The sequence below is a fragment of the Tachysurus vachellii genome, chromosome 2, assembly GCF_030014155.1.
Source record: "Tachysurus vachellii isolate PV-2020 chromosome 2, HZAU_Pvac_v1, whole genome shotgun sequence".
Taxonomy (NCBI): domain Eukaryota; kingdom Metazoa; phylum Chordata; class Actinopteri; order Siluriformes; family Bagridae; genus Tachysurus; species Tachysurus vachellii.
This window is the reverse complement of record NC_083461.1, coordinates 22,003,980-22,028,389: the sequence shown is the minus strand read 5'-3', so window position 1 is coordinate 22,028,389 and position 24,410 is coordinate 22,003,980. Positions and strand designations below refer to the sequence as shown.

At 36.6% G+C, this 24,410-nt stretch overlaps 2 protein-coding genes across 3 annotated transcripts; one reads left to right on the top strand and one right to left on the bottom strand.

Moving 5' to 3' along the window:
• Positions 1 to 17: 17 nt before the first annotated feature.
• LOC132857979 (bone morphogenetic protein 2-like) lies at positions 18 to 14,164 on the top strand. The gene is made up of 7 exons (XM_060888135.1): positions 18 to 68; positions 5,595 to 5,706; positions 11,333 to 11,548; positions 11,649 to 11,776; positions 11,851 to 11,967; positions 13,330 to 13,513; positions 13,755 to 14,164. Exons 1-7 carry the CDS (start codon positions 18 to 20, stop codon positions 14,162 to 14,164), a joined length of 1,218 nt encoding a protein of 405 aa, XP_060744118.1.
• A 2,123-nt stretch (positions 14,165 to 16,287) lies between these two features.
• Positions 16,288 to 23,598, bottom strand: LOC132841495 (uncharacterized). Of its 2 annotated transcripts, XM_060863833.1 has the most exons (3): positions 23,359 to 23,598; positions 21,920 to 22,286; positions 16,288 to 21,579 (listed from the first exon to the last, which is right to left on the bottom strand). In XM_060863833.1, exon 3 carries the CDS (start codon positions 21,516 to 21,518, stop codon positions 16,788 to 16,790), a length of 4,731 nt encoding a protein of 1,576 aa, XP_060719816.1. In that variant the 5' UTR covers positions 21,519 to 21,579; positions 21,920 to 22,286; positions 23,359 to 23,598; the 3' UTR covers positions 16,288 to 16,787. The 2 variants fall into 2 exon arrangements, with proteins under 2 accessions (XP_060719816.1, XP_060719814.1); XM_060863831.1 differs by having other exon boundaries at positions 16,288 to 22,286.
• Between the last annotated feature and the right edge of the window lie 812 nt (positions 23,599 to 24,410).

Below are 24,410 nucleotides of genomic sequence, written 5' to 3'. Positions count from 1 at the left end.
AAATCATCATCTTCAGTATGCACCTGGGCAGCATTGAGGTGGATCTGGAGCCTATATTCGATATGCAGGTAAGCACATCGACACACACACACTCAAACACGGTCACACACACACACACACACACATATAGTAACCCAAGCTCAGGATCCAACTTGGACCTTGGAGACATGAGGCAGCACCTCTATCTGTTCTGTCACATTAATGATACTGTAATAGTTTCTGTGTTGTACTCGTCAGAAATGGTTTTATCATTTGGAAGCACTGGAATGAAACACTACCTGTTGCTCTCTTAAAATGTCCCTGGCTAGCAGAGAGTGAATCAGGTTTTTTGAGAGGCTTTATGGAATCATCCTCTTCTCTTTCCTGACACCAAACCTTATCCTTCATACTGATATTATGTTCTGTTGATGTTCCTTCTCATTTTTTTTTTTTATTATTATGTTCTAGTATTACATGATGCAATTGTAGCTATTTACATGTCTTTTTTAAAGCATTCAGCTCCTCCCTTGCAAGACAAACTACTGCTTGTTATCGAGCCAAGTAATTGCAGGTAACAGAGGCCCTACATAAACCCACCCGAGGCTGAGGTTATGCACTTCATGGAGAATTGACTTTATATTGGCTCACATAAAGCACTGCTTGCTTACCCAAAGAGGGTTACTATGGCAGCAGCTAAACTGATGTGTTTCTTTCCTTCCTCTTTGGAGTCAGCACTGAGATGGTCACAATCCGGTCAGCATGGCTTTTGGCAAGAGCTTGTAGGTGCGCTCAGAAAAGTGCTCCGCTGAGGCTTTTTGGATCATTAATAAAACGTAATTGCAGCTAGCCAAGCTGTTATCAGCTTTTCCTTCAACAAGCCACGCGGCATGAAACTCAAGATCCGCCACTCGTTTAGGCCATGTTGGTCAGTGCAGCATTTGTATAAGCACTTTATAAATCCTTCATATGAGGTTGTAGGTGCTCGTCAGCCTGGAGCTTTTTTCAGGCTTATTTTAAAAAAGAGGCCATCTTAGATGTTTCATGAGGTTTATTGAAGAACTGACAAAAGAGACTGCAGCCTGGATTTAAAATTTTTGATTTAGCTTTGTTGAATTATGGCCTTTGTCTGTCCTAAGGAAAATATACATGTTTCATTTCAGGGGAAAAACAGAGACCGTGGAGGAAACGGTGCCAGCCACACAGAAATCCGGGGCTGTTTGTCAGGAAATTCCTAATCTGTTTTTCAGACGATAGCATCCTAACTGTACATCACCCCAACCTAGTAGACTGGAGCCAGGAACAGGTCTGAAAGTCCATGTAAACATTGGTGTGTTACCACTGGGTGAATAAGTCATTTATTCACTATTTCTCTTTGTTGTGTAAACAAATTTGAAATGAGAGTCATGATGAAGGAGCAACATCTTAATCTTCTCTCAACAACTCTTGAGAATTCATATCTTTATTAGTTATATTTAAAGACTAATAGAGACATAAATGGGAATTCTTTTTAAATGTTCTTACTTCACCACTGACCTTCTTCCCCATTATTTGGTGCTTGCAATACAAATGTGCCATCATTCACACCATTTCTAAGAAAATCCAATGCAAAACCTGGTGTGTAAAGTTCAGGCCAAGCAACAAGGGGTCCGTTAGGTAATCAGCACTACATCAAGGCATGAGACGAAAGGAAAAATATAGCTTTACAGAATAATATAAAATTTTACAGCTTATATCTTCCATATGTATTTAAAATACCCTCCACTTTCAGCTATGATGGATACTTGCCATTGTGAAAGATGAGAACTGTGCTGTCATTGGATAACAGTCATCAGATGTCATGGTGGCTAGACAGAAGATGTGGACACTAGAATTCTGTATTGTGATGAGATCAGAGTTGATCTGGCAATGCATACTATTCAATAAATTCAGTTTCAGGTTATTCTGGAAAAAGCTATGAGAATTATAGCCACACTTTATGTGTGCAAATGAACTGTTTAATAAGTGTACAGTTGTCCTTCCTTGTTTACTGGTATTTGTGCGATGTTAAAATACTTTTTTATTTATCGCATTTGCTTATTGTTAGAACATATGGTACTGTTTACTAAAGTGGTCATGGTTATGCTTGACTTCCAATCAAGGCTCTGCACACTGAAAACTCCCAAGTGTCCTCTTTGTAGATGTTGGATTCTATGTATTTACAGTAAAATGCTCTAGTGGTAATTTGGTGATGTACATTACCTCCAGTCCACATCCATGTACACAAAGCCCCCCTCCCATAATCTACAATGGCTGGTACAGTGGTATAAAATTGGTACTGCCATATAACTGATTTGTTTATTTAAAGATTTCAGGACGTCTAGCAGGGGTTACTTTGTATGAAAATGTCCAGCTTTTAGAAAATGAATTAGACTAAATAAAACATCTTTTGACTTACAAGCTATTTTGCAATGGCCAATAAAATGGTGTTGTCATTCGTATTTCCAGGGTCTGGATACTGTCTGATCCCCTATGTTAATCAGATTCCTCCCTCCAGATAGGTGACTCTTGTGTGTGCCTTGCTTTTATTTTTCTCACTCCCTGGCTTCCTAACCACAGTTATCCTGATCAGAATAATGAGAATGGTTTGTGGCACTCCCATCAGTTGCTTGACAGCTGATAGAAAGATTGTGAGTTCAAATCTGAACACCACCAAGCTGTCACAGCACTACTCAGCAACTAAGCTACTCAGCTGTGTAAAAAAATGTGATAAATGTAAATTGTTCTGTATAATGGTGTTTGAAAAAATGTGGAAAAAAAAAATCTGAATTTTGTGTGCCATATAGCACAGAATTCTGCTATGTTTGTATTACTGAGCAGTATGGTGGTAGTATAGAGACATGGTCTTTTGGTCTTGTCTAATGATTGATAGAAGGGATGAAAAAACATTGAAGAATGATTTTTAAGTTATCTAATTATATTCTCTCACTCACTCTCACTCATTTTCTACCGCTTATCCGAACTACCTCGGGTCACGGGGAGCCTGTGGCAGGCGTCATCGGGCATCAAGACAGGATACACCCTTGACGGAGTGCCAACCCATCGCAGGGCACACACACTCTTATTTACTCATGCAATCACACACTACAGACAATTTTCCAGAGATGCCAATCAACCTACCATGCATGTCTTTGGACTGGGGGAGGAAACCGGAGTAACTGGAGGAAACCCCCAAGGCATGGGTAGAACATGCAAACTCCACACACACAAGGCGGAGGCGAGAATCAAACCCCCAACCCTGGAGGTGTGAGGCGAACGTGCTAACCACTAAGCCACCGTGCCCCCCTGAATGAGATTTGAAAATGATCAAATGGGAGTGAAGAGGAAAATCACCTTATAAATCACTTCACCTTTATGTCTGTTTGTAGACTTGAGGCCAAATCCCACTAATTATTTTACACATTCCTGTTTCTAATTGTGCTATTAGAAGGGGATAGTAAAAATGTGATACTTTTTTTACATCTAATTAAACATTCTAGAAAACAGACAGTTAGTAGAAGGGTTGTGGTGGACTTTGGACAATGGACATTGTCTCCGTTACCCTCTGACACAGGGTCTGTCAACATCCACAGTGCACAGACTTAACCGGATGGTGCAAACACAGTGAGCAGCTGAGCACTGGGTGTCCAGTAGTTTCTCTAAAAGTTGCACTAAAAGACTGCATAAGGCAGGCATGCTTTCTGGAAAAGCACAGAGGAAAAAAACAATGGACCCAAACTGGTCTACCAAACTTTGGACCTTAACTTTTCCATATTAAAACTAATTTCCACTTCAAAACACTTCAACTAATTTCTGAAATGCTACAATATAATACCCCTATATTTCTTTCAAACTTAAAGCAGAAAAGAATGTCTTTTTTAAACCATATCATGATTGCACCTACTGTAGCATGTGCTTGCATTTGCATCATTCCTTGCAGTCTTGCCTTGGGTTATCTATATTATCTATGTTGCTTTGAAGAGCCTTTAAAGACTTCCAGCTGCCTTAAGGAACTATGTAGAAACCTGGGGCAGTGTCTCAATCCATTTAGGACTTACTGTACACTAACCATCCCCGTATTGTTGTTTTAGCTTAACACTAAAGAATATGCTATATGCCTCTCCTAGGCAACTTGCTTGTTTTACTGCAGGGCCTCCCAGCTTTGTGTTTCTTCGTGGAATTGAAGCCACCCAGCCACCCTTACACAGAATGGATTTTAGGGTCTAGTGGAAACCGAAACACACAAGCTTGTTCACATATAGACCACACACATGCATGTACAGTAGAATTGTATAGCTGTGTATAGAAGTGTATAGAAAATACACTGTGGATCAGGGAAGCCCAAAGGAAGACATAATTTACTCTTCATAAAGACCCCAAAACACACATACACAATCTCTGTATACGTGTGTTTTGGGATCTTTAAACTCTTCAACTCCTAGGCACTAAATTTCAAGCCCAGTACATTTGTAAATTTATTAAAAGCACAGTGTCTGGGGGATATTTTTTATTACTACAAAGAGCTAAAAAGAGATTTTGTAAAAGTTTTTACATTGTGTTTTTGTGAGTGTTTTTGTGTTGACCTAAATTGGAATTATGTTTTATATTCTTTATACTGTTAGTTATTCATCTTGGTTATAGTTTATAAAGTGTCTATAAAATAATATCCAAGATAGTAATAACTATTGAGATGTTCAGTGGACCCCAGCAGTATTCCTACAGAGGATTGTAGGAAACTTGGAGTCTATCCCAGGGAAATCTGGGCACAAGGTGCTTGAACTGTGTACCAACCCATCACATGGCAGAATCACACACACAGTCACACGCTACAGTCAATAGAATGCCACTGACGGAGACTGGAAAGCGTGCTAGGATTTTGTGCGGATTTTTAGGATTTTAGTGTATTGCTTTTTAGTGTATCCCAGAAACATTCCATATAGTGAAAGTTGCAACAATGCTTTCCTCCTGATTTCCTCTCTATTTTCTTTAATATCACACTTCAGAATGTTTTTTAGGATTCTTGTACTACATCAATTTGCTTATAGTTACTGATATCTATGTATTTACATATGACACCATACATTTTATCTGTTTTTATCTTTATTCAAGGCTGCTACTGAAAACCTTTTGAGCCTTAACTGACTTGCAGATCTCCTTGAGATAGATCATTCATTAAAACAAAAATATAATTTATTTTCTAATGGCTCCTTTAGAGTTCTACATCAGGATGTTGCATGAGAGATTTCTGAAGACTCGTTTGACTCACTGTCATTTGTCACTACTACTAATTGGTAGAAATGACCATGGTTACATTTAATGTTGTAGGAACTCTGCAAAAAAGTTAGCTCCTGATTTCCTTTAAAAAGCTATCCTTTTAAACGGTGATTCCCTTATCAGCATAGATTTAGATCCTTAAGAAGATTTACAACCTTCACAAAATGTAACACTTCACAATTTTCACACGTTCCACACGTTCTGCAGAAGCTACAGTGAATCTGAGGTTTAAAGCCCACCCACCACTGTTTGTTTACCATGTGCCAATGTGTCTTATCAGTCAACGCATGGTGTGACATGTGTGTGTATGTATATGTGTATTTCAGGGCAGCTTGTGGAGAGTAGGAGGTGTTGGATGGCTGGGTTCATTTCCGGATAATTCTCTGCTGTCAGAGGACGTCAATATGGCAGTACCAGAGGCCTCTTGGGAAGGAGCAGGTAGAAAGTGCTGAAAGCTGCAAGATGTGGGTCCAGGCATGTTTTAAACACATGGAAATTGGGTCTATTTTCTGATATATGTATATATAGACATTTATACTTTCTATGTAGGGTCTACTTTCTGAGGTTTCACCAGCATAGAAAGTATAAATGTGTGTGTGTGTGTGTGTGTGTGTGTGTGTGTGTGTGTGTGTGTGTGTATGTGTGTGTGTGTAGGATGGAATTTCTACTGTCTAATATATAACATACAAGACATCATATAAGACTAAGACAAGGCAGAGAAGGTGTATACATTAGAATAAGCATTTATTTGTCACATATTCTGTAAAATACAGCAATATGAAATGCTTTTCTGTGCATATCCAACTGTTTATTCGAACTGGGTCCAGTTCAGAGGGTTAAGGGCCTACAGTAGCTCAAGGGCCCAACAGTGGAAGCTTGCCAACCTTCTAATCAATAACCTAGATCCTTATCCATTTATGCAACCACTGCCCAAATTACAATTAGTCTGACTGGTAGGAAACAATGCACAAAACCAGAGCTTCAGCAGAATAACATGCAACGTATATAAAATGTAACAGCAAATAATGCACATACTTTATATAGATAGACGTAAAACCTGACATCTGGATGAACTGACCCTTAATGAGAACAGTCCATGTCAGTGAAGAATAAAGTTTTAAGTCATAACCATGCAATATGAGCTAAACTGTACCTGTAGTAATTTAATTATTGGGGTGTACTGTAATTCCCTATATTCACTTCCCTATCTGCAGAGGTCATGGTAGATTTACAAGTTACATTCAATTAAAAAATGTTCTGTTAATTCTATTAATTTTTGGCCCATCAACCCCTAAGAAATAAAACACTGCATAGATTACTGTACTATAGACTAATGTATCCCTTACCCTTACTCTTATCATGAGCAACTTACATTTATCTCATTCATACAACCGGCACGCATGCACTTTATTCATAGTCATACTATATTTAAATCAACATATTCACATTTATATTCATATCATTGTATTGTACTCATATTGGCACATATGTTGTCTATTTATTTTTCTAGTGTTCTGTGCTTAAATTCTATTTATATTATTTCATTCCTATTATATATGTTGACTGTGTATTTTTAAAAATAACAGTCATAAAAAGTAGTTCATTGCATGTTGTTTTTTGTAAATGACAAATAAAAATATAATTTGCATAGTAGTTAAGGGCCTTGTTAAGTGCCCCATGTTGGTGATCCTGGGATTTAAACTCATAACCTTCCAATCAGTAATCCAATATCTTAAGCACTAGGATTACCACTGAAAACCTGAAGATTTTCCAATAATCCTGAAGTGATTTTATCTAATGTACAACATCATAATCTGATCTGTTTATAGTTTCATTTTATGTTTTGGAATGTTTTGAGGGAAAAATATTTATGCTATCACACTTATTTTACTCATATAAAAACTCTACATACTACAAACTCTACTCTAAAAATACATTGTATATTCCACTCTTTTTCTCTCTTGAAGTCAATAGGGAAACGTTACCAAGACACTGTAATTCCTTTGTGCTTAAGACTTTCCTGAAAAAGTTGTTGCTCTTTCAAAGTGCTGACACTGGAGACTCCTTTCATAAAATAAATTAATTTAGTTATTTATTTTGGAGTCCCGACTTAAACTTATTTGATTTAAAATGGTTGTGGCAGCTTGGCAATTGTGCAATTTGAACTCTTAAACTTCCAGCCAGTGGTCCAACAGCTTAATGACTACTCTACCACATCCCAAAAAAGATGCCTGGCTTACAGAAGGGTGAGTTACCAGGAAAATGAAGGCTCAATTGCAGCTTTGAACCTGGAATCTCTCACACCAAAAGCAAGAATGCTACCCCTAGACCACATGACTGCTCATAAATAAAACAATTCAATGTTTTGTTTTGTTTCATTTTTCAAAAAGCAGTTTTATAAAGTTTTCCTTTTTCTGTTTCTTTTTGTAGATTTTTGGCATATAAGAGTTGTTGCTATAGAAACAATTACCTATTGTTAATTGTGCTGTAGTATAATACAGTTACAACATCAAAAAGGTCTGTAAATCTTTCATGTATCATAACAATTTGTGTTAGAAACCCACATTACACATGAAACATTGCTTAATTTTGGATGGTAAATGAAAACAAAAAAGCAAAACCAGTTATTAAATGTGAATTTAATCATTTTGCAAACACACATTGAGATCAAAGATGAAAAGAAAATAAGGACATAAGCAGCAACTGCTCACACTACCATTCTCCTCCTTTAACTTCAACACCCTGCTAAGCCTTATGGCATCTAGGTCAAGCAAAATTGATTTACGCAGAGTCTAAAAACATAAAATGTCAGATCTCCCATTAATCCCCTTGCGATGTGTTTCCATTTTAACAGTAATTGTATTTTCCCTACACATATTTAATAGAACAACAGCAACACTCACTGCTCATTTAATTCCTTCCAGGTGCTCACTGTTCTAATAATAAATGAGGAGGCAACTGATACATGAATGGATCACTGACCAGAGATATTTTCAGTGCTCTCCTCTTGAGCACAAGAATATCTTTCTGTGCATAGTATCATTATTTCTTCAGGCATGCTGAAGAGTCCTGAAGACTAAAGAATTGATCAATACTTCCATCTAGTGGTGCTACTTAAAATAGTTTATAACAAAATGTTCAGAATAGACCACACCACAGTTATAGAAGGGAAATTATTTATATCACACTATCCAGAATCACCCAGATGAGGATGGGTTCCCAATTGAGTCTCAAGATTACTTCCTCATATCATCTCACCTTTGCCTTAATCATTCGGGATAAACTGATACAGTTAAATTTAAAATGACGATTAAAAGTGCCAAAGTTTAATGGAAAATATTTATCCCCTTTTTGTTTAAAGAAAACCAAAAGATTAAAGATTAAATATGCAACATTTAACATATATTTAACAAGATTAATTATGCAATGTATCAAAATATGAAAACAGAACAGTTTAATCAAAAACAATATTTTCAAGTTTTTTTTCTTCAGTGGCCATAATATCAATGCATACAATATTTACTAAACCAAAGAGATTAAAACAGACCAAAACATGAAATCTATGTTGAGTGAATGACTATGTTTTTCCATGAAACACTACACCACACCTGATCATGTCACATGACTGTTTATTCAAGTAGTTAATTCACAACATGCACCTAGCTCCATTGGGTCTGTCTCTATCATCTCCCTATGCCATGAATCTGTACAGTAATCAATTTAAAACTTAAACATAAATGTGTTTAATTGATCACATGAATTTCTGCCATGGTGCTTGAAGCAAGATTGTAGGTTAACTATTAGTTGATTTTTTTTTTACATTATTAAATACTTAAAAGTAATTAGGCGAAAACTAAACGTTAGCAACAAACAAAGATAAATGCTGCAGTTTCTACTGAAAGAGAGCTTGTCATTTTAAAGATCAAAAACACTACAAAGCACAGTGCACATTAGCTTAACTAAACTGATTTGATTTTTGCTTAACTAAGTTAAATGGAAATGTTGGCTAATATAGTTAGAGATATTTAATTTTTTTTTATAAACTGGGCTTGTAGAAAAGATACGGGGTGTTGTGAAAAGGTTCTTATACAATTATACAATATGCATTTTAGTCAGGTAGTAAAAAAATTTGCCTGGGGCCTAGCTGTTGTAAGTCAGCAGATGAACAAATTCTCCATGTGGTTTCTTTTCTTAATTTTTCTTTCATTTCAACCCCAATTTTATCATCTCAAGACTGGCAAACTGTTAAGTTTGGATTTGATTACAAAATTCTGCTACTTACATGCAAGGCTCTAAATGGTTTAGCTCCCATGTATCTAACCAGTTTATCTAACTAGTTATAACACACTACAATCCATTATGCTCCTTGAGATCACAAAACTCTGGACCTCTGATAGTTCCCAGAATATCAAAATCTACTAAAAGCAGTAGAGCTTTTTCTTATTTAGCTCCTAAACTTTGGAATAGCCTTCCTGACTCAGCCCAGTGTTCAGGGCTCAGACACGCTCACCCAGTTTAAATGTAGATTAAAGACATATCTCTTTAGCCATTATTATCTAGTTCTGGTTAATATTATAGACAGCAGCTATGCTAATTCCTCTCCACTTTCTTTTCTTTTTCTACCCATCCTGAGGCATCCAGTGATTGTGCCAGCTCCGGTTGTGTTCTGAATATTGAAGATTGCGGACATTCAAAGAGAAGTTACAAACTCCATGTGGTCTCTGAGTACAACAACCTCCTAATCGATAAACAGTTGTCGGAGTGTATATGATTGTATAAAGGACATTATTCATAATAACACTCTACAGTGTTTATAACAATTTATAATCTCACCCTCTAGTGTCACGTAATGAGGATGGGTTCCCCTTTTAGTCTGCTTACTCTCAAGGATTCTTCAATTAATCTTGAATCTTTGTATAATACTAACCTTTGTCTAATATTAAACATTTTGTACTATATTTCTTATGTTAATTTTTACAGAAATAATTACTTTCTTATATTAGTTAGAATATTAGTTATATAAATTTAGGGTTTTAGTTTGATATTAAGGTGGTCTGAAAAGGCTAACCAGAAACGTCTCTAATGCTAATCCTTCGGTGAGTGATAAAACATCATCTAAAGCTTGATCAGATGCATTACTCTGAGACATTTGCAGTATAATAATGTGTGGACAGCACTTTTGTGTAGGAAAATCCCACACAAAAGTGCTGCGGTGATCCTTATTCAATGTGGCTTCAACCTTACGTCATCGGCACATCCCTACGTTTACCTAATACACTGCAGGGGGACCTGACTGCACACAGATAACACACAGCAAACTGCTACAAAACCCTGCACTGTCCTCAGCCTGTGGTACACATGACTTTTCATTGTGCATTGACGTCATTAGTTAAAGTACACACTGCTTGCCTTCACTGCTACAAACAACAGAATGAATTTCTGTAACCAGGCAGAAATATGCGTTCATGTGCTTGGAAATCTGTATCTTCTGTATTACCCTTATTTCATTTGTGTTTTGTCTGAATTCTTCTCCTTTTTATGATGATGATAAAGTTTATTATTTTTATAATAATAATAATAATAATAATAATAATAATAATAATAATAATAATAATAATAATAATTATTATAATTATTACTATTATTATTATTATTATTATTAGTAGTAGTAGTAGTAGTAGTAGTAGTAGTATAGGCCAATAACTGCTTGTTTAATGGTTTTGCTTTCAGAGTTCTACACGTTTTCGTATTCTTTTAGGTTTTTAAGTTCTGAAGGGATTCAGAACTTAACTGTTGCAAGGCAGCTTTATTTCAGAACTATTTCATTGTGAAAAGCATATAGGGTTGAAAAGCATAACGCTCGACGAGCACACAAGGTAAACTGATTATAATGCTACCCACTACAGTCCAGCTTGTCCAGTGCAATTATGCATCACGTGACCTCATGCCATCCTGGTGCAAGCTACGCGCTCAGGTTTAATGTGGACGCAATTGAAACCTCTGTCACTGGCCATGGCTTTGCTAAGAAGTCTTTATCTTTTTAAAATCCTTGCCTTGTTGTTAGTTTTCAGTGTGCTGTCCGCTGATGACTCTAAAACGCCAGAAGCGCGCGCAATTACAGATATGTCCAAGCAAACCACATGGAATGACGCGCTCCAGGTCCGAGATGCTGGTCGTCATATAGTGCGCAAAAATGCGCCGCGCTTTATGATGGAGATGTACGAGGAACATCTCAGAAACCCTTCGATTTTGCAGGGGAATATCGTGAGGAGCTTTGCAGGTGCGCAATCACCCTCAGCAGCACTCAGAATAATACACAGAACATCATCTGATTTTTTCATAGGCACTAAATTTTTTCCCATACCATTATATTTTTTCAGCCCAATCTAATGGCGCGCTGCTCCTTTTTAACCTGACATCATTTGGCTACCAAGAGATCATCACAAAAGCAGAGATTCGGTGGTTTCGGCGCGCGCGCGCGGTTTTATCCGGACATCACTTTTACAGAGTAAGTTTTACTTTAGTTTTTTCTCAACTAAAGTGGATCAGATTCTCAGGTCTCTCTCTGATGTCGGATTTTAGGTGGATTTGTATGAAGTGTTGAACAGCAAAGTGGAACCCTGGCGAGGAAACCTGATCTTGTCACGTTTACTGTCTGTCTACACTGAAGGATGGGAAGTGTTTAACATCACACAGACGGTGAGTTCCATGCATTCTTGACACAGAGACACACAGATATTAGCTATTCCACTGCAATGTGAAGAGGGTAGCACGGTTAAGTGATGCAGTATTTCTTTTCGGGGACAGAAGTTCTGAAATTATGAAAAGGAAATACAAAATGTGTCATTTGGCCAGGGGTGTATAAACTTTGCATGCAACTCTATCTTTTTTTTTTTTTTTTTACCTTACAGTACAGGTAGCAAAGCAAGGTAGCAAAGCAAGCTCAAATCAACTGGTATGATCTGTGAAATGTTTCATATTTTTTTATTTTCCTGAACATTTCCCCAAATTTGTATGGTGAATAAATAGATTGTAAATTCAGAATGAATAATCTTAACTTGAGCATATAAATACATGACGTTTTATGAAATCATTATGACTTGTGAATGTTAATAAATGAAAGCACACATTTGCAGCGATAAATGCTCAGTATATTATTTCACACATTTAAATAAAGTAGTAATAATGTAAAATGAGCTTGATATTAAAATTACATTATGCTATTAAAATAAATGTTCTACAGATATTCACAGATTCTGGGTTCTACAGATTTTTGCTTACACTTACCATTTTTTTCTCTGTCTGCAAAAAGTTTTACAATCCTTGATTTGGAGAAAATGTAAACTCAGTATAATAGTTCATAATTAAAGCAGATTTAATTTTCAGATAATTAACTCCATTGTTGCTATTTTAAGTAAGTATTAAGTATTTTATTGTTGTTAGGTGTTAGGTTAAATAAAATTTATACATATATATATATATATATGTATAAATATGTCTCAGCATCAGATATTAAACACTAATTCTGATCTCACTATCTCTTCAGATAGTATTCAGTATAGTATTCAGCTATATTACCTGCCCAGCAGGGTTTTTAGACTAATGATAGTGTGTTTTTAGTCTGTGACATAGTTAACCAGTATCATTGATAATAGATGATGAGTCAATCTGGACAAATTATTATTATTATTATTATTATTATTATAGAGCACCTTTATCATTCAGTTGACATTTACGTAACAAACATTAAAATTACATGTATTTTGACATATTGTAAAATAACCTATCCACGGGTACAATGGGTACAGTTACACAGTACTGACAGTAGGTGGTGCAGCAAGACCCTTTAGTACACCTGCTTAGCACACCTCTGGTTTGAAATGTGATTCTTCTTATTAGGCGACACAGATAAGCCTTACAACATGCTGAATAGCATATAAAAAGAGTGTAGTCACTTAGTAGCTGGTCCCACAATTGATATATCCACATTCATGCTGCAGTACACTAGTAGTGCAACAGGACTGACAAAACTGTAAGTATGTTGTCTCAAATTTATAATAGGTCACCAACTGGATTCTCAACAGCATCACAAATAATGGCATCCTGGTTGTTTCAACTTTAACGTCGGGACACTGGTTGAAGATGTATGTACAAAGTGCGAGAGAAACAGGGTATGAGGAAAATACCCAAAATGCCTATTTGGTTGTCTTCTCAAACGATGGTCGAAGCAGAAGCTCTGGTAAAGGTGACCTCAGAAACTAATTTTTCTAACACCTTTCTGTATGTGAGCTTTTATTATGTATTTAAAATCTGATGACAAGATGTCCAAATCAAATGTCATTTACTACAGTTATCATTTCATACATTTGGATTTCTAAATGCTGTTCAAAGTAACATTTTAGCAGAGTAACATTTCTGAAGTCAGTTTTTTGATTCCACAGGTGAAGGTGTTTTCACATCAGGTCAGATCACTGAATTTTCCTTAGAGTTCCTCAAGTACAACAGCTCCCTCCAGTCTGTTTTTCCACATCGTAGAAGTATACATAAAAGGGCAGCTAAAAATGAGCAATTGCCAATTGGCAATTGCCAAAGAACACCTCTATATGTGGACTTTGTAAAAATTGGTTGGTCTGGATGGATAATATCTCCAAGTGGCTACAATGCATATCACTGCAGTGGGTCCTGTCCATTTCCACTCAGTGGAAGCTTACGTCCAACTAACCATGCCATTGTGCAATCCATAGTAAACACATTAAGACTGTCCAGCAAAGTGGGAAGGCCATGCTGCGTACCAGACAACCTTCAACCAATAAGTCTCTTGTATTTTGACGATGAGGAAAATGTTGTTCTCAAACAATATGATGAAATGGTGGCAGGAAGCTGTGGCTGCCACTGACCGCTGTATGTCATCATTTGTTGGATTTTTCATATAATCTATAGGAATTAATATAAGCAAATAAATGGCAGTGTGTTGCAATATAAAATATTACCATGATATTTGTGTTAACCCCGAAAAATCTATGAATTCACTCATTTTCAGAATTTTTTAACACACCAGAGACTCACACACACACACACACACACACACACACAGACACGCATTCTATATATAAACACACATTTTATATATATATATATATATATATATATATATATATATATATATATATATATATATATATATATATATATATAATAAATAATATAAACTTTTAGTTTTAAACCTTAATGTTAGTGTAATTGAACAGTGGCATTGATGTTGCAGCAAACTCTAGACTATTGTGTGTTAAAATCCCAGCTTTGAATTTTTCTGAAATGCTTTTCTGCTGTTTAATTTGAATTGAAAATCTTGATGTGTCTGTATGGTTTATTCATCGTGACTGCATGAGTGTGCAGGTGTTCCCAATAAAGTGGACAGTGTATGTGTATATATATAAAATAGATTTGGATTGAATAAGCAGGTTATAACAGAAATAGGGGCATCTAGCTGGTTAGTTTGTAGAAAAATTCAGGGGAGCTAAATTCGAACAATGGGTATGGGTAACAATTTTGACCAATTTTTTTCATCGGTTTTCACCACAAGGCGTTTTTCACCTAAAAAGAGGAATAGTAGTTTATCACAGTTTTTTGCATTGGAATGGCTAAATGTAGTAGGATATTATGCGTTTGTCCTAGAGAATAAATACATGTGGCTTTAGGCTAGTTTTGTTTGTCCTCATGTATCACCTGTTTTGAATGAGCTGTACAGATGCAGATTAAAATACTAAAATACTTTTCACTGTCAGTAACATAAATACATTAACAAATTTGAAACAAAGTGAAATCAAAAGTGATTTTACCCTTGTATGTTAACTGTACACAATTAGTCATTATCATTTAAAAGGATGAATTTGCAAAAATATCTTTTGCAAAACTGCATCAACTTTTGAATGCCTCTAAACAGCCTCTATTTTTATGGGCATGAATCCATGAACATATGTAATTAAATAAAAATAACCATTCAAACCAGCAACACTAACAGGATTATTACTTCATGGGTACCGGTGATGCAGGAGTTGAAAAGATCTGACACAATTTACTCTCACTCACTCTCACTCATTTTCTACCGCTTATCCGAACTACCTCGGGTCACGGGGAGCCCGTGCCTATCTCAGGCGTCATCGCGCATCAAGACAGGATACACCCTGTACGGAGTGCCAACCCATCGCAGGGCACACACACACTCTCATTCACTCATGCAATCACAAACTATGGACAATTATCCAGAGATGCCAATCAACCTACCATGCATGTCTTTGGACCGGGGGAGGAAACCGGAGTACCCGGAGTACCCGGAGGAAACCCCCAAGGTGGGTGAGGCGAACGTGCTAACCACTAAGCCACCGTGCCCCCCGACACAATTTAATAAAAAAAAAATTTTGTTGCCTCAACCTCATGTGCCTACATCACATGTGTCCCCTCTTTTGCCATTCTCATACTCAGGTTTCCTCCATTTAGATGCCGAAGCACAGTTACATAAGTATATAGATATGCTAATGGAATTGGAACACTTGTTTCTGCCACAGCGTAACACCTTTGAACTCTGAACTCAGTACCCATTAACTATGATACATGCTGACCAGAAACACATGCATTGCACTTTATATATTAAGTTGTATCTTCCATTGGCACCAACTGTTTAGCACCAAGTCTAGAACCCACTGCAAGGCCATGTGGTGGTTGGAATCCCAGAAAGAGATACTTAGAGCTAGTATATCATGCCAGTTATTAGCCTGCAGTAACTCTTCACCTCTAAAAAAATGATCTAAATAGGGATTTATTTAAACCAGTTACTTAAAGCTGACCATTCTTAATTAATCTAAAATATAAGACATTAGTTTAGTACTTTTTATTGGAATGGTTTACACTTCATGAAGCCAGCCACATAGCCTCATGAAATCAATTATTTCATAATGCACAAAATATTCCATAAATATGTCATTATTGTCCAAGTTTACCTTTAGGACATAAAGCCACTACTTTCACTTTTATCTGTTTAATCAGTGCATCTTGTCATCTGCAAGTAAATATGGCAAAGAAATTGAACAATGCTATTTTTAAAATATTCACAAGGAAAAAACATTCTTGTAATAACATAATAATGCAGTCGAACATCTCAAAATACATAATCATTAGAAAATTTCAAAGGTCAGTACCAAAAGCAAAAGGAGCTAGGAGCAAAAGATTTACAATACATGTATTTTAATATAGGACAAAAATACTAATGCCTGAATTTAGACACATTAATTCCAAGACGTTTTATTGGTCTATAACATAATTAAATTTATCTTCATCTATTTTAATCTAACACAATCAGATTCTGATTATGTTTATTCAAAAGTGCTCTTTTAATACATGCACAGCTCATGTGTAGGGCTGACACTCTTTTTTTTTTTTTTGCTTTTCATAAAGGTTGTTATACTTTTCTTTACCACTGAATTGAATTGAGTCCAAGTAAGCAGGGGCAACGATGGATAAGGTTATGGTAAGGATGACACAGGCACTGGAACAAAGCCATGATATAGCATCAGTGGTGGTGCATTCATAACTTCTACAGATTGTGCCCTTGGTACAGACCCTTCAATTGACTGAACTGGCAGTTGAACATAGCTTCCTGTTTCTGGATCAAAGAAGGTTTTTGTCTTGACCTGCACTGGCATGTCCACCACAAAATACTGTCCAGAATCAAGATCCTGCAGAAGCTTCCTTTGGGTTATTGGGAAAGTTTGTGATACCATGTTGTTTGCTGAAGAGCCATAAGTATGCTCAATGCTGTTTTGTAATGGTGCTTTTTGTGCAGTGGTGAACTTCTTTGATGTCTCAGCATTGGTTTTAGAGGCAGGACCTTCAGAGCTAAGTACTCTATGCTCATATTTGCCACGTGAATATCTGTCCAAACTATGAGCCCTGTAGTACAGATTTGGTAGGTATTTCTCTCTAGTACGTCCTAATCTCTCACTGTCAACATTTATATTCTGGGTATCAAACTGATCTTTGTGATGGGATTGATGTTCTTTTTCTTCAGCCACACTGCTCTTTGCATCATCATCCATCGTGATTAGACTGCTATGACAACTATAAAGTTTCCTTTCAGAATCTTTCTCCTTCCAACAGCTGTTTGGTTTATTATACTCTGTTGCATGCCTTTCACTTGCGTGACTCTTTTGAAGAGGTGTCTCACTGCTGTCCTCTTGAGTGTTTCGATTACTTATACCTCTGTCAATATTATGCTCTCGATGATATGATCTGTTACTGAGAACCTTTTCATTACTTTGATGCCTCCTCTCATGTTTCTGGCAGGAACCCTTCTCGCTGCTCTGGCCACGCTCTGATTTACATTTAGCTTCCGCTTTCTGGTTTCTTTTTGTAGTCAGCTTCAAGGCACGACGTAGGGTTTTCTCTGTTTTTGGGGGGACAGCAGGTGGTTTGCCCTGAAGCTGATTTTCAATACCACTACAGGCTGAATCAGATCTCTCACTTGGTGCCTTTGATCCCTGTATGCTGTCTGTAGGTACAGTGTTAAATGCAAGGCACCCCACAGTGTCTCCTGCACTCATGTCACAGCTTTCTATTCTCTCTGAAACTGAGCTTATAGCCAATTGCAAGCCCTCTGCTTCTGGAACTGTGGAACTGTCCATTAGCTGTTTTCTCTCCAGATCTGTGGTGGACTGAGATGATGGAGCATATACATCATGTATTGATGTCTGGTTTGGCTGGGTTATCTGTACAGGTGTTCGCATGTCCACAAGGTCCTTGAAAATGTCTTCTTCACCCCTTTCAGACCCACTTAAACTTTCTCTAGGAGACCATGGCTGTGTAACTCCAGCAGCAGTTTTATGGAGAATGGGTCTTACTGTTTTGGTAACAGGAGATGCAGTGAATGTGTTGTCTTTCACTTTAAATAATGCAGGCTTCCCCAGTGTGGGAGAAGAGACATTGGACTGGCATGTTGGTGTTAGATTGCGAGCTGATTCTATCAAACAGTGCACCCACTGGGAATTTTCCACATCTTTTAGTGGTGGAACTGCTATGTCTGCATTATGTGGGTTACATTCAGGGTTGCTATTGGGATTAATTGTATCTAAATTCTCACATTTTCTATCTTCACCTTTATTCAGAGATGATGACTCTTCTGTTTTGTGTGAAAAGGTGAAGTCCACTGATAGTTCAAATTGTTTATCATTTATCATTGATGAAGGTTCAGCTTGATTGAGAATATTGTGAAGGGTTATCTTATCCATGGGAGCATAATCAGAATTTAACAAATTCATTTGTGGTGCCTTCATACATGCATGGTTAGTTTTGTCTGATTTCTCAAAATTATCAATGAAATACTCTTTGACAGAGTATTCACCTTGGCATTTGTATTTGATCTGGTTTTGATCTGTTTTTCTGAAAACATCACAAGCATCTTTATTCTTTGTTCTAGCCACATCTTTTTTATCCTCTTTATTTCTTGTAACATCTTTGTTAACATTTTCTAGATTTTCTTCATTTCTCATTGTGAGTTTTGACTCTATCTCATGTTGTTCCTTGTCTGAATCTGCCTCTCTTGCTTTATGGTCATGTTTTGTCAAAACTTCTTTAACTTCAGAAAAACCCATTATATCCTCTGGTGAATTTCTGGGGTAGCCCTTGATACAATCTACTTGACTCAAACTTTCTTGGACATTTAAAGTTTGCACTATTTGTTCTCTGTTGAGTTTTTCCATAAGTGATGATACATGGCCCTTTACTTGTCCTTTATCCTTTGGTAGATTAAAATTCTTGACTTCTGTGCTGAAAAATTCTTCATGTTTCACAGATAGCTCAACACTTCCTTCATTTTCCTTTCTTTGACTTTCATTTATTTTGCTGTGTTCACTTACAGAATTTGCTCTTTCTCTTTTAGCTTTTTTCTGAATACATGACTCATACTCACCAACTCTAATGAGATTCTTGTCAATATAGTCCTGGACCACTGAGCTTTCTTGACCAAGGTGCATATTTCTAGGTATACACACTGTGTTTTTAATTTCAGTTACACTAGCCATTGACATGTTATTGCTTGTGTCACCTTGTTGACCATGTCTATCATGTCTGTCACTATCTGTGGATATCAGTCTACTTGGGCTGTGCTTAGCAGCACCCTCTTGCTTATAAGGTTCAGCTAATTTTACCTCAAGCACATGACAGTCACAATGATTGGTGTCTATATCTGACATACTTTGAATCTTTTGGCTAGTTGGTGTGAAATCAGAAATGGCCTTCCGACCTTGGCTGTCTGGTATAACATTTCCTAATGTTTCCTTCTGGTCCAATGATAGCATACACTCTTTTTTGTGCTCTCCTTTAATGGGTAAATCTTCTCCATGTTGCTTAGCTAAATCACTTAGCTTTTTTCCCTGTTCTCTTTCAGCAATCCTTTTCTCTAAAGCCACTGTGGCTAGTTCATTCTTATCCTTTGCTATGTTCTTTTTCAATGAGACTGGGACTGTATGTGAGGACCTTTCATTTAAAGTAAACAATGCTATTTTTGCTGACGTGTTTCCTTTCATAGATAAGGCATCATTTCTGGCTAATTCTTGTTCAGTGCATATACCTAGATCATTCTTAGAGGGTATAGAATAATTATCTTTTGTAAAGTCATCATTTGTAACACTATCATCCATAGAATCCTGTACCATTCTGTTATTTTTATCCATATACACTTTTAATTCCCTCTTTCTTAGCTTAGCTTTTACAACAGAAATTACATCCTCTTGCCAACATTCATCATCTTCATCTTCATCATCATCATCTACATTCACATATCTTTGATTTTTGATATACTTGTTTTGTCTGGCAGAAAATAAATGCTTAGGTTTTGTTTCCTTTTTGTGATGTTCATTATATTTGATAGGTCTTTCGTCTGACTTAAATGTTACTCCTGTATTAAATTTCTCTTGATTTCTACTACGTGCATCCATTTGTGCATTGTGGTTTGTTAAATCTGTAGTAAAATGTTTTTCCTTCAGAGCTACCACATTTGTTTTCTCAGTCAGGGTCTTGTCTGCAGTCACAACATAATTCAGGTAGGTATATTCATGGTTTGCATTGTTTATGTCTGGTTTAGTTAAATTATGTTTTCTTTGGCGATCCTTACTATTAATGTCTGGCAAATATTCTTTGCTCACCATTTGTTCTGAATTTCTGTTTTCTGTAGAATGAGAACCAGGGACCTCCACTGAAATTGTCTTAGTATTCATTTCTAGAGGACTAGATTTCTGGTACAAATTTAAAGATGGGTATGTTGCTTTGGCCAAAGGGTTCCTTTTTGAGCCTTTATTTACAGCTTGAAGTAGACTAAGTCCCAAAAAGTCATCTGGCAATGGCAAACCACTGGATTGAGAGCTTTGTATATCGGCAGTCTCAGGACTCAATGGATACATATTGATTTTCTGAACATTTGACATGGTTTTAGAATCTGTGTTTTGGGTAGCAACCTGTTCAATCAGAGGAGACAGTTTAATTTTGTCTGCTGCATCTAAACCTTTAAACTTTTGTGGGCTGTATGTTGCCTTGACCCGTTTTCTGTTGTCCTTTAGATTAAATAACAGACTTGATGCTTTGGATTTGTATGCTTCTCGTTTGATATCAGGTGATGGACGAATCTCGGTTTCATGGAGTACTGGGATGTTGTGTTCTGTGGGTGACTGAACAGTTTGCAGTATCTCTAACGTTCCTGTACCCTGTCTAGAGGGTATGACAGGAGTCAACAGCTGTGAAATATTGAATGGAGTTGAATTTAAGGAAGTTGCTTCTTCCACTGTTCTAATCTCCTTTTTATTTTGTATTGCTCCCTGCTCTGCAGTGTTTGACCTTTCACATGCAGGTGAACTAAGTGGCTGAACAATCAGTTTTGGCCTTCTTCGATTTTTCCTCCAAGGAGCACAAATATCCCCTTCAGACTGACACCTCTGAAATGACCCAGAGGATGTCAGCAGGACTTGTGGCTGAAGTGACTTGATTTGACCATCAGGCAGTTTCGGGAAATTTAGCTCAGAATGGTTTTCTGGCACTGGAGGTACAGTTGCTGCGAATTGTAATAAATTGGGTTTAGATTTAAGCAGAGGTGAAGTGCTTTGGCTTGTCTCTCTTTTATTTGTCTCTGGCACATGCAATATGTTTGAATTCAGTTCTCTGTAAATCTGGGAATCATACAATCCATCTGGGCTACTGCATGTAAACATCTCCACGTTGTCCAGTCTAAACCTATTTAAGTCTTCCCAAGACCGGAATGGGCTGAATTCACTGTGAAGAAAAAGATTTTTGGAATTCAGTTTTCTCAGCTTGTGATGATTTTTAGATGATTTTCCTGATGTAGTAAATATGTCCTGGTATGATTTATTATCAGTCCCTTTTTCAGAGGTCTTACAATGGCTCTTGACCTGGTCATTGTGTTCATTCTTGAGGTGGTTTTGATAATCTGAAGAAAACTCTGATAGTTCAGTTTGGATGCTAAGCAGTGCTGATTTGTCCCATGAGTCCCCATTTGTCATTTTTGTGTCATTGTTTTTCTTAGGTGCAAATGCAGCAAAAAGTGATGACACCTTTAATGTGTTTTTTATTTGCTGTCGTCTGTTGTACATACCATTAGGCTGATGAACTCCATGCTTCTTAACATCTAAAGCAAAGTTCTCTTGAGGTTTTTTTGGTATCTCTGCAGCTAGTGGTTTGTGACAGTCTACTGGAGATGGTAAAAGTTCTGAGTCATTGTAGATTGCCTCATCACCGATGCACAGACTCTTAAAGGCTCGGTCTGTAAGGTTCTTAACCTCTCTGTCTGTCTCATCCATAAAGCTGTTCAGGTTGAAAGGGTGCTGCATTCTTGCTTTACAGCTCACATGCTGTTTTTTAAGGCAGCTCATGGTCAATGTATAATCCATGTACTTCAGTCTGATATCTGTAACATCCTATGTGGCCAGCACCAGTATTTCACCACCACCTCATGATTTTTCCTATAAAAACAGACACCAGATTATTATGAAATTCCTTCACTTTAAGCAAGCCTAATTTTCAGAGGTTTTACCCTTCTCATGTGTTAATCCAGAAGGATAAAGTGCACAAGTACATTTAAGAGAAATGCACCAAGCCACACATAAACTATTTTTAGATGAGCCTGAATGCCTATCTGCCTTTCCCAACACATAAGCCATGTTCAGCAGCATGACTATAAGCAAAAAGATAAGCAATTCCCATCCAGGGGCTTAAAAAATAGCTTTTAAGCTGTTACTTTGGTTTACATTTTGGTTTACCTCTGCCATTCCCACTGGTGGTAAGACATAAACTTTAGACACTGAAATAGACTAAAGGATGAAAAAAACTCAGATACAGGAAAGCTATAAAATGCTATGGTTGCTAAGGTTCATGCTGTCATAATTTTTCAAGCAACCCTTATAGCAGTGAACTTAATCAAACCAGTACAATCAAAATAAAACTAAATCAAAACATAAATATAAATCTATTCTAACAGAATAGCAAGGATACAACTGTAAATATGAGTGCTACAAAACTTGTCAAAACTCCAGCGACAACCAAGAATAAATACATAGCAAACACTATCAAAGGAGGCAAGAAAATTTAAATGCTACATCTTTTTTCCAGTGCTTATAATTTCATATCAACTTGCTATCTGGATGATTTCCATGCATCTGTTAAGTACATGTAACTAAACACTATGCTACAGCAAGTAGACCTCAGTAACCTCCAGGAAAATATTTGAAAATAATATATCTTTATTTTAAAACATACAAAATATACCTGAAATATAAAAAATTTATTTTGAACAGCTCTATGTACTATTCCGAATAAGTATTAAATGAATCCAAATCTGATCAGTAAATGGAACAAAATAAAATCAATAACTTAACTTTTTTCAGTACTGTGTAATACATACAATGGAAGTCAAAAGTGGCTACCCCTGTTTGGACAAAAAGAAAAATCGATATGTGCCTACTTTTACAGTGAATAATATTGATAATTTTTGTTAGTACTGCTTTTCATTTAGTGAAAAGCAAACTTATTTCTTACCTTTTAACTGGGTTTCCAATTTCCATGTTTCAACAAATACATGAGACAAGGTTTCCAGAAACTATCATTCAGAAACTTACACTGAGCCTACTCTTTAAAAAAATACAGAAGCACTCTTCATAAGGATGTGATGAAGTGTAAGGTAGATATCCACAGGCAGACAAAAAAGCAAGTGTACACATCAGAGCCTACCAAAATAACTGCAGTATTTGAGCGAGGCAGAACACAGTAAGAGCATGGGAAGTAGCTGGAGAGCACTCATCTGCTATTTTGGTATTGGGGGCATAAGTGCCATTGCTGTCACCTTATTACTTCTCAGCCCCCTAAACATATGCTATATAGAAAGATCCATGGCTGCCTTATTTTCACATGTGCTGTTGAGGTATAGGTAGCTGCATTGAGTATAGGTACATGACTCATTTTGTCTCTTGCAAACAAAGTCAAATATAGCCACTTGTGTCAACTGAGCAAGTGTCAAACTATTTTGAATTTGAACAGTGTGGAACTAGCGGCAAATGGAACTTGAATACCTTGAGAAGCATGGTTTGGTTATTTTAAGCCATGCATATTAGTAATATGCTCAGTCCAGGATCTCACTGGTCATACTCGATGGTTATGATCAGAGTGACAAAATCTCTGTATATCGCAGTCACTGACTAAGTCTTCTCACATTTCACTACTGCACCATGTCATGCTAGTTATGTTGTTATATTATTTATGTTGTCATGATATTTATGCTGTTCTATTTCAAATGCCCCATATTTTTACACTAATGGCCTGAACCGTATTTCATAATGTTTTCCATAACTCAGCCAATCATCTAGTCAGACAGTGATAAAGAATGTTGATCTTGCAAATTTAAACAGCACCTTCAATATCAAAATTAAATTAGATAAATAAATATAAATATTTCATATGTTAATATAAGCTATTCATTACTATTGATACTATTACATGTGCTCATTTTTTCCATTCTTGCCATCAGTTTCAAATTTCAAACTCAGGGTCCATCTATCATATATAAAACACAAAGCTATCTCTTGGGCTGTGTC